Here is an 11,498-nt window from a genome sequence, read left to right as displayed (position 1 = left end):
CCCAATGATAAGTGAGGAAGTTAGTCAGGGTTAGCACAAGGGCATAACCAATGTGTTTTAAGGTATAGTTTCAGTTTGTTTTTGAATAGTGTTATTGAGGAAAGCGAGGTAAGGTCACTGGGGAGTGAGTTCCAGGTTTTGCCCATGGTATTAGAGAACAAAGAGTCACCAGCCATATTGTTGGATTTACCTATTTGTACAAGTAGTTTATTTGACGAGCGTAGGGTCTTAAGGTTATTGTAGAGGATGATAAGGTTGGCAAGTATTGGGGTATTAGTAGGCTGATACAGGATCTTGTGGGCAGCTGTTAATTGGTTAAATAGTAGTAGGTTTGGCAACTCTAGCCATCCTAGTTGTTCAAGATTATGACAATGATGGGTTCTGAAAGCAGAGCCAGTGACAAATCTGGCAATATTGTTGTAGGAGATAGCCAGCTTGTTAAGGTTGTTTTTAGACAGATTAGTATATATCGGGGAGGCATAGAGGAGAGTAGAGATTAAGTGGGTACGTTCAATAGTAGTTCTGGCTAATGGAGTCAGAAAGGGTTTGATCCTATAAAGGGAGCCTAGTTTTTTGTTGACTTTTTATAGTACAAGGTTATCAATTACTACCCCTAGAAGTTTGGTAGTGGGATCAGGAGATATGATAGTACCACTGTTTGATATAACAGTAAAGTTAAGTGGGGAGGCCCTATGGGTGGGAGTGAATACTAAGAGTTGTGTTTTTTTGGGGTTCAAGATGAGGCAACGGTGTAGAAGCCATTTTTCAACTGTATTAAACACATTTTGGGTTAGGGTCTGTAAGTCAGATGGAGAAGTGGTTGAGCATATTAACATGGAATTGTTTGCATATTGAGTACAGGTAGCTTGAGGTATTGCACAATGTAGGTCATTAATAAAAATAGAAAATAGGAGAGGGCCTAATATGGAGCCTTGAGAGACACCAAGGGCAATGGGGAGGTGGGTAGATAAATTGTTCTCCCATAGTACAGCCTGCTGTCTATTGTTTAGGTAGGATTGGAACAGCCTTATATGTTTGTTAATCTATGTCTCTCCAATTATTATGCAATGTACTTCATCATAATGTGACTGACTAAATGTACTGAGACTGTTGTAATTACTACTGTGCTTTGTACCTGGATCCTGACTGAAAAGCATCGGTAGGTGAGCTTACTCACCTAGTTATTAAATTATAAATAAATAAAAATTAATGTGTTTGGATCTCTGCATTCCCCACATTGTACCAATGCTGTCTCTTAAACGATGTACATAATTTCTGATCTATGGTGGCCTCTAATACAAAATCAAGCATGATACTGTAACCTTAGTACTGCATCCTCTCCTGCCCCACCCCCATCAGATGCCCACACCACTAGTTGTACACAGATTACCTACATAGAAAAAAATGTCAAAATATCCAAAAACGTTAAAACAAAAGGTTGGCACTCTACAATAACTCACTGCATGCTAGATGCTAGCAAATCCGCTTTACACTTAAAAATTATTATTATTTATTTTAACCTTTTTCCTGTTTTATACCAAAGTAGGCACACATTCTTAACAGTTTTCCCATTATGTAGGAGTAGATCTAGCTAAAGCATGACATTACTTAACTTCATCATAACACATTAGTCTTAATCATGCTTTCTCAGACTGTTATAATATGCCTGTCAAGCCACAGAAGATTCCACAAATTTACTTATAGACAAAACTGCAATTTGTACCTCCTCATACCAATCAATCAATCAATAAACAAAACACATGCTTTTCCCTACTGACAGACTGAGCCCCGCTGCTAAATTCAGACTCTCTAGAAACATCTGCTAGTTCGTGCAGTGGTTTGCGGTAACAAGATGTTAATGAGCTGTTTCCTGTAGTCCAGACTTTGTATCTGTCAGCATCTGTTTGAATACTGTGTGACTCTGAGCAAGTCACTTAACGAGACAGTATTCCCGGGCTGAAGCTACAAAGATCACTACGGAACAGTGCTCTGCCTTGACTAACAAAAAATAAATAAAAGGAACAAGCAGAATTTAGATTGTACAGTACAGAGGTCAGTTACACTTGGTCACTGGCATTATTCTTCTTCATTGAGACAGAGTTACATAAAATAATAGTGAATCATTACTACATAAATGCATTGCGGTTTCAGACTTTCTTTCTTCTCATACATTGAGAACTGCTGCTTTAGACGGATCATTAACATGATTAGAGAAATATCTAGGCACTTTGTTGGCCAAAACACATACCTGGTCACATACAAGCTATAAAAATAGTTGGCTAAATATTTGCCACTACTGTATTTTGATTTCTTTGAATTCCATTCATAATTGTATATATTAAAAGCCCTTCTAGGGTTACATTACAGAATTATATCAATTATTTCTCAAATGAATAAGGACACTGTTAGAGTATTAATCCTCTGATGCTCCATTTCGTCCAAATAACTTTACCAGTCATGGCACTTACCTTCAGAGATTACGTCAGTGCTGCTCAATACATGACAAAGAATCCTACATTTGAAGACACCAATGTACATTCTGTGATTTAAAAGAGCAATTTATTGCTTAGGGTGACATTAGTGAAAAAATTCAAGGTGTACATTTGTACTTTTTAAAGACAAATATATTTTTTTGTAGATCCCTGCAATATGTTTTCTTTTGTACAAATCAATTTTGAATTTCTTATAAAACGACCCTTTTATATAAAAAGTCCAGGAGTAATCTGCTGCTACATGTCAGCTCTAACAAAGGATGAAAAGATGCTGTCTTCATCTGCCAAGAGCCTCTCTGGTTTATCACTTTCTAAAATAACGCCTCGTTTCATGACAATAACAAGATCTGCTGTTAGAATTGTGTGGACACGATGCTAAAGGTGTAAAAAAAGACAACACATAAACAGCGTTAATGCTATCATGAACTTGTTTTACAATCTACAATCAAAATAAAGGTGTAAAAAAGAAAATACAAACAGAGATTTAATGCTAATATGAGCTTATTTTACAAATCAGAATGAAAAATGTTCATTTATATAAAACATGCTTGTACTTTCTAATCTGGAACTGTGAACACATTTTAGTAATTTCTGTTTCTTTGACACACATAAAAGTAACACACCATGTTAGTAAAGTCAGGTAATCTAATATTACTTTATTATGATATCAAAAGACCCATTTCTTAAGAGGTACGTTAATAAACTATGCATCTTCAGATAAGTGCAGGCAAAGAGTCAATGATAAGAATCCACATTTTTGCAGAAAACTTGGTTGTTTTCATAGAGTTTGCCTATGTCCTGGACCTACTTCCTTCATTGCAGCTGCCTCTGTTTCATTAAATATGATCCACTCTAAACATACAAAATGGAAGATTACTTCACACTGTCCCACTGCCTCCATTTCACTGAATAAGATCTACTATAAACATACAAAATGGAGGACTACTTCTCACTGTTACACTGCTTTGGCTGATGCAGTTAATCTTCCTATGTCACCATGTGTGACACTCAAAGACTGTTAAACCTTGTATATATCTAGGCAAGACATGAAATATGTACCTTGCAAGTATATTATGATCCAATAAAAAAGTGAACATGAGAGAGAAACACAGAAGGAAAAATAAATATATAAAAACTTTAATAGGGTTAGCGCTTTCACATCACAGATGCTTCATCAGACCATGAAACACATCAAATTCAAATCATTTATATACTCATTCACTACAAGTTAAACCATTATTAATTAATTTATTAAAGTAAATTGGAATAATCAAGTCAAAGGAGCAAACATACAAAAATTCTTACTCCATCTAATACTAATATATACACCAACTTAAAACACACACACACACACACACACACACATATATATATATATAAAATGAATTATTAAAAAGACCATATTATATATGTGGATAAAATATGCAATAATTATAGACATTATAAATGCTGTGTTTTTAAATAAGGTTTGATTGACGTCCTGTCATTCAACCCTGGTTCCTTTTCGGCCTGCAACTCAATTATCCGTCTTAATTCATTCATTTCTAACTTATTTTTCATATCTCCCAACCTTAAACCTTGGTGAACACATTCAACCACTTTAAACTGAAGATAATGTGTTGTACCTTTGCAAATGATGTGTTTAGCCAAGGTACTCCTATCAGGCTCTCTATTCCTAATGGCTGTCAAATGTTCCCTGACCCTCTCTATAAGTGAGTGAGTGGTCATACCCACATAGAAAGAGGGACAGACTGAACAGACAGCTAAATAAACCAAATTTCTTGTTTTGCAATTTGCTTTCACTCTAAATTCATACCTTTTCTTGGTCTTGGGATGTATAAAAACTCTATCATCACTCAACACTTCACAGACGCTACACTGTCCACATTTACTTAAACCATAAATCTCATCCCCTAACATATTAGGTTGACACAATAGTCTCTTAAGATTTTTCTTATTTTTGTAACAGAACTTAGGTTTAATACCAACTATCCTAGCTATCTCAGGATCCGATTGCAAAATAGACCATTTCTTATAAACTACATCTTGTACCTTATTAATGTTCCCAGCAAATTCAAGATGGATGGGTAAAGTCTTATTAATAGGCCTTTCACTGTAATGTTGGGAGGAAGTGTGGTCATCACCACATATATACGGTCTCGCCCTACCTCCCCTCATGGCTCTAACTTGATTATCACCTACATCTAGTTCATCCTTCTTATACTTCTGTTGTAGTAACTCATTGCTAAAAATTCCCATATCCTTATCATACTGTTCTTGCTCCATGTCTAATCTAGATATACACATGGCTTGACCCTTTATAATATTCCTATAGACATAAGTGGGATGCATACTGTCTCTGCTTAAAACATTATTTCTTCTACAGTCTTTCCTGTAAAGCCATACTCATCCATCTTGAATTTGCTGGGAACATTAAGAAGGTACAAGATGTAGTTTATAAGAAATGGCATATTTTGCAATCGGATCCTGAGGTAGCTAGGATAGTTGGTATTAAACCTAAGTTCTGTTACAAAAATAAGAAAAATCTTAAGAGACTATTACGTTAGGGGATGAGATTTATGGTTTAAGTAAATGTGGACAGTGTAGCGTCTGTGAAGTGTTGAGTGATGATAGAGTTTTTATACATCCCAAGACCAAGAAAAGGTATGAATTTAGAGTGGAAGCAAATTGCAAAACAAGAAATTTGGTTTATTTAGCTGTCTGTTCAGTCTGTCCCTCTTTCTATGTGGGTATGACCACTCACTCACTTATAGAGAGGGTCAAGGAACATTTGACAGCCATTAGGAATAGAGAGCCTGACAGGAGTGCCTTGGCTAAACACATCATTTGCAAAGGTACAACACATTATTTTCAGTTTAAAGTGGTTGAATGTGTTCACCAAGGTTTAAGGTTGGGAGATATGAAAAATAAGTTAGAACTGAATGAATTAAGATGGGTAATTGAGTTGCAGGCCGAAAAGGAACCAGGGTTGAATGACAGGATGTCAATCAAACCTTATTTAAAAACACAGCATTTATAATGTCTATTATTATTGCATATTTTATCCACATATATAATATGGTCTTTTTAATAATTCATTTTATATATATATATATATATATATATATATATATATATATATATATATATGTGTGTGTGTGTGTGTGTTTTAAGTTGGTGTATGTATTAGTATTAGATGGAGTAAGAATCTTTGTATGTTTGCTCCTTTAACTTGATTATTCCAATTTAATTAAATTAATTAATTAATAATGGTTTAATTGGTAGTGAAGGAGTATATAAAGGATTTGAATTCGATGTGTTTCATGGTCTGATGAAGCATCTGTGATGTGTAATGGCTCGCAAGGGCAGTTAGCTTAGTACTAACCTATGAGTGTTATGAGTGCTATGAGAAAGCGCTAACCCTATTAAAGTTTTTATATATTTATTTTTCCTGCTGTGTTTCCCCCTCTTGTTCACTTTTTATTGGAATATTTATACATTGGTTTAAGAGGGAGTTAATCCAGAGTGGCTACACTGCTGTATTTTATTGTTTAAGTATATTAGGATCACCTGAAATGTAAACACAGTGTATTATCACCTGTTGGATAACAACAAACAGCAGAATTTATTACAATGTTTTTCCAAGGGTTCTCTTTCTCCACTTATTGCAGAGATACTGAGTGATATGGGTTCAGCCATAAAATCAATCTGGTGGAAGGACAGTTAAAGTATAATTCAGTACTGTAGCTGCAGATGACCTGGGCTGGCATACAGACATTGTTTTAAGAACAAAAAAGCCAGGAAACACTTTTAAGAATCTAGAGCAATGTAGTAGGAGGGAGAGGAAACAAAGAAAGTGCTCCCTTTATGAATCTGATAATAAAATATTCAAGACGACTGATGGTATTTGATCCAAGATCATACTTTCACAGAGATAGAAACACTACAGGTGAACTGAAAGAAAATTATTTTTTAAACTAACTGAAAAGCTATGGCTTCCTGTCAGAGCAGTGTCTGTATACAGTTGATGTTGTTTTACAAATGCATGGTGAACTGGTGGGGGTGTGGAAAGAGGGTAGGTAGTACTTTAGAACTGACTCATTTGAGTGGGATTCTTGCATGGAATACTAGGAAGAGGAAAACTTAATGAGGTTAAGGTTCAAAGATGCATATTACAGGAAATATAAACTATGGCTGTAAGTGTGCAAACTTGGTGAGTTTTTGCAAAACAGAAATTGCCTAAAGGACCAGCATATTTTTGTTTTAATATGTACAAATACTATGAGTATGGTGTTTTTGCAAATTGAATCCCTTTATTATTACTGTTTTGAGGAAGTCTGCTCTACAAAGCTATTATAAGAAAATTTCTATACCTGTACTCTGGCAAAAAATGTGGTATATCTTCAGATGCTTGGGGGGTGAAAGTCCTTGAGCACCAATAGCCCAAAGCACATGATGTTGTGTACACGATGTTGACCGCTTTTTTCTATAAGAAATCACTACCAGTGTGATTTAAAGTGAGCACAAGCAGTGGTTCACTTCTTTTGGGAGATTTAACCCTTGTTTGAGTGGGTGCAGCCACTGAGTTGGTAAATAGTGCCTGGGGGTGTGGGAGCTTGCCCTCTACATCGGGGTATAGAGGGTCTTTCCCTCCCACAAAAACACACTTTATTCTTTCACCTTTCTTAGTTTTACACATTATTTTTCAGAGTATCTAGTGCTCAGAAGTTTGCCATTCATGGTTTCAATGTCGAACTAAAGACTACAGTTCAAAGAAGTAAAGAAAAAAAAAAAAAAAACCTGTGCAAGTATTTAGTCAAGCAGGCAAAACATAGCACATGGCATTCTTTTGCTCATGGCCAGTTTTAGGGAGGGATACGTACAACTTCAGAATTAGCTGGGCAGTTGTTAATTTCACCTCTAACGGACTTCACTAGTACACAAGAGCTGAAGTTTCTGTGAGTTTAGGACAAGGGTACTCGTTGAGTGGTTCTGAGCAGATAGCTTTGGATGCAACTTCCCTGAAGTACACTTTTACACTGTGAAGTAAAATAGTAAATGTGTTACAGAAGCCAGCATAACTAGCTGTTTATATATGGTTATAAGACTATAAATGAGCCTCCAGAACAATCACACTCGTTATTTATTTATTCTCTCCATACCCATTACTTATTTATTTATTTGTACTTACATTCCTTAACCGGAGTAGAACACTAATCCAGATGGATCAATTTCAGGGTAATTTCTATTTAAATTAATATACTGATTGTGTATTTCTAATGTAGCTGACAATTTTGTTTAGATATTATTATTATTACTACTATTATTATTATTATTATTATTAATATATCTTTTCAGTTCACATTTTTCATAGTGCTGCCTTTAGTTTTAGTAATCCCCTCAGCACTGACAACTGATTTGTTCTGTTTTCACAATTTCATTATTCAGTGCTGCTCTGTTTCAGGGTGGGGGGCTTGTTTTCAAGCATCATTCACTAAAAGTATATTAGTATTTTTACACATTGCACATGATTAGCATGCATTTCATACATTCAAAAAATAATGTACTTTTCACAAGAAAAGTCACACAAGTATAACAGTGTTCACAGTTTCCCTTTAAAAAGACTACAACAATCAGTTAAGATGATGGCTGAGAAGATGGGGAAAAAGCTTATTTATTAGTAAACTTAGTATGTGGAACAAATGTAAAGAAACAAAAGGGTGTTTAAAACAAGCAGAAGCACAGAAGTTCAAAAAGAAATGCACAGAGTAAAAATGTGTATCAATTTATAAAGCAAAGCTTTATATTTACTTCACTGCACAGCTATTACATTAAAACCTTAAAAGAAACATAAATTAAAAACTAAAACAAAATGTGCACAGAAGAATGTTACACAGTAACTTGTTTTCCAAGGACTACTCAGCTTCAAAATATGATTTTAGAATGAGTGCATAAAATCCGTTTATGTATGTGGACTTTTGCATATAAGAATCTGAACGTGTATGAATATGTAGAGCATATGCTTTGCATTCAGCATATGCTCATGGGCTATGGGAGACACTGAGCAGGATGCCAACTATGACAAAAATCAAACAGCTGAAGATTATCATAAGTTGCATTCTGTAGCATACAAAAGTAATGGAGGGCTGTAAAGTGTTATCTTTTCAGATTATCATGACTAACACACAGTATCCTATTCAAAAATTGAACATTATGTATGGTTTTACAGCCAGAATTATTTTTAGTTATTTTTCATACATTCCTTCTTTGCAAAATTAGTAACATCAGTATTTTCCTTTCATTTTTTCTGTCTTTTTTGACCACGCACCTGACAATCAGCTTTCTGCCAGGTGATCTCCTCATTTAGGAAAATCTATCAGTAGTTCTAAGCCTCCTTCAGGCTAACCCTATCCCAGTCAGGGGTCAGTGAGGAGACGGCAGATGCTGGTTCAGCATCATTCTGCTACAGGGAATGTTTTTCTCATTTATTTCCTGGCATCTCCATCCCTGTGTGCTCATCTATGATGCCTGAGGAAGGACATACAAAGTGATATTCTGGTGCGTCATCCTGCCTCCACAGTGACTCAACCAATAACCCTTCCTTCCTTTCTTTGCACACAGCCCTCTTCATGTCTCTAGCCCTTGCTGGACATCACACAAAAGGTTCACATGTGCTCTCACCCGAGGACAAGTTGGCCACCCACCCCTGTCAGTACTTCCAACATCAAACATGGATCAACTGAGCCATAGTCAGGGGCTTTACCCTTGTATGTCATGATGCTGGCATTAGTCTTTTGTTTTCTATAGTTCTATATTTGCATGCTCGATCTGGGTTGAAAATGAAAAAGGTATGTTGGGCATTGCACTTATATAATAAATAAATGAAATAAATAATAGTTACTAAAGGCTGCTTTGTGGGAGTCCCAGGGCTTTTGTCATAGTTTAATGATTTGTCGAGGGTTGTACAATACAAAGATGGATGTCATGATATGTGAACCTGGTCTAGGAGCATATAGTTTGCTATAGTTCAGTACCTTTTCTGTTATACAAACCATAAGCAGAAACAAATAATTTCAGTGTAGGAAATGAAAGAATTGAAAACTGTGTAGCCCTCAGTACTGCTTTGCACTAAAATGTATGACATGAAAATGTAAACTGTGCAGTCCTCAGTACTGCTCTACACTAAAATGTATGACATGAAAATGTAAACTGCAGTCCTCAGTACTGCTCTGCACTAAAATGTATGACATGAAAATGTAAACTGTGAAGTCCTCAGTACTGCTCTGCACTAAAATGTAGGACATGAAAACGTAGACTGTGTAGTCCTTAGTACTGCTCTGCACTAAAATGTATGACATGAAAATGTAAACTGCAGTCCTCAGTACTGCTCTGCACTAAAATGTAGGACATGAAAACGTAGACTGTGTAGTCCTTAGTACTGCTCTGCACTAAAATGTATGACATGAAAATGTAAACTGTGAAGTCCTCAGTACTGCTCTGCACTAAAATGTATGACATGAAAATGTAAACTGTGAAGTCCTCAGTACTGCTCTGCACTAAAATGTATAACATGAAAATGTAAACTGTGTAGTCCTTAGTACTGCTCTGCACTAAAATGTATGACATGAAAATGTAAACTGTGAAGTCCTCAGTACTGCTCTGCACTAAAATGTATGACATGGAAAGCACACATTCTATCACAGCACACAATACTAACTGTAACTTGAAATGCTCGGATAATAAGATATTTTACATGTACTACTTGAACAGCATTAGGCAAAGCTATGACCTGGGATATATTTTCCTTTTCTACACTAAAATATACATACATGAAATAGCTAACGCAGCAAATGTTATTTAGCTCCCATGTTTTTATCTTTGCAGTCAAGCTCTGTTGACCTCCAAGATTATTTGTTTTTTCCTCATGATTATATTGACACTCTTAACCACCATTGCATCCAAGTCACCTGGTATGACTGATATGTAGAAGATGAATGAAACATAGTCAAGTAGAGTACTTCATTAACCCCTTTTAAGTGCAACCTGGATAACTGGATGGGGAACAGAAAGTTCACCCCTGCGATTCCACGTGTCCCTGCTGGACAATGGCATAGAGTGCTGACTTGTTTGAACATGGGCTAAATTCTTGGTTAGGCTTGTAAGGGCCTCAGGGCCACTAGCCTCATAACCTCCTATGATCCTATAGTGAATCAGCGCCCACCAGTTTTAGGGTTTAAGATTCCCATGGGGTCCTCTGCAAATCCATCATATACTAAGCTCCAGAGGAAGGATTTTCAGAGTTTATCCCTCAGATCCTCAAGATGTTATAATTTCAGTAGGGTGATTTCTCTGATTTTAAGTGTACTTAACCTTATGGCTGTCTCTGCATGCTATAGCTGTAGCAGAAGCATACACTTGTGTGATTACAGTACTCAACCATCTACAGCTATGGATGTCTGGTCACACTAACTCGAACTGATGCTGTTTTCAACTGGTCCCATAGTTTCTGGCTGATCCCATTATCAGGTGTCCAGTACTGGATGTCTTGCCTGATGCATATTCCTTTCATCAGCACCTTAAGAGTATAATCCAGACCACCTGCAGTTCAGTCTCTCTATCCCCAAGTTTCCCTCTCAGTCTTAGCTCCTAGACTACCTAGGTTAAAGGAGGTCCAAATACTCATCTTACCTCTGCACCATCTGGCCTTATACAATCAATGTTTGCCTTTTTCTTGCTGTTCGTTTGTTACTTAATGTAGCAAACAGCAGCAGAAAATACTTCCTCAAGAAACTAAATATCAAAATACATACTTAGATATACAGATAACATCCTCTGAGGTGGCTAGCACTTCAATTCAAGACAGAACCAATTGTGGCAGATGCCAATTTGTTAAATTTGAGGGATGTTGTCACTATACCTCACATATATGTAAAAGTAATTAGCAATTCAAGAATTAGTAATTACCAATTCTGTACGAGGATGGTAGAAAAGTCAATCAATTCTTGC

The 11,498-nt window shown here is 36.1% G+C and overlaps 1 protein-coding gene across 9 annotated transcripts in view; it reads right to left on the bottom strand.

Annotated features, from left to right (window-relative positions):
• Positions 1-2,533: 2,533 nt before the first annotated feature.
• The window catches only part of ABCC9 (ATP binding cassette subfamily C member 9), a 1,652,866-nt gene continuing 1,643,901 nt past the window's right edge, over positions 2,534-11,498 (bottom strand). For 7 of the 9 annotated variants that reach the window (XM_044087794.1, XM_044087796.1, XM_044087792.1 and 4 more), the window contains one exon: positions 2,745-2,867. Coding sequence is in view for 2 of the 9 variants with exons in the window: in XM_044087793.1 (XP_043943728.1) it covers positions 2,730-2,867 (138 nt within the window). In the remaining 7 variants the exon portion in view is untranslated. Of the gene's footprint in view, positions 2,868-11,498 lie in introns of all 9 variants that reach the window. The other 2 variants (XM_044087793.1, XM_044087801.1) reach the window with 1 other exon arrangement.

The sequence above is a fragment of the Protopterus annectens genome, chromosome 11.part0 (genome assembly GCF_019279795.1).
Source record: "Protopterus annectens isolate FY-2018-M chromosome 11.part0, PAN1.0, whole genome shotgun sequence".
Taxonomy (NCBI): Eukaryota; Metazoa; Chordata; order Ceratodontiformes; family Protopteridae; genus Protopterus; species Protopterus annectens.
Note: the sequence above shows the minus strand (reverse complement) of the source record. Positions and strands in the feature narration are given on the sequence as shown.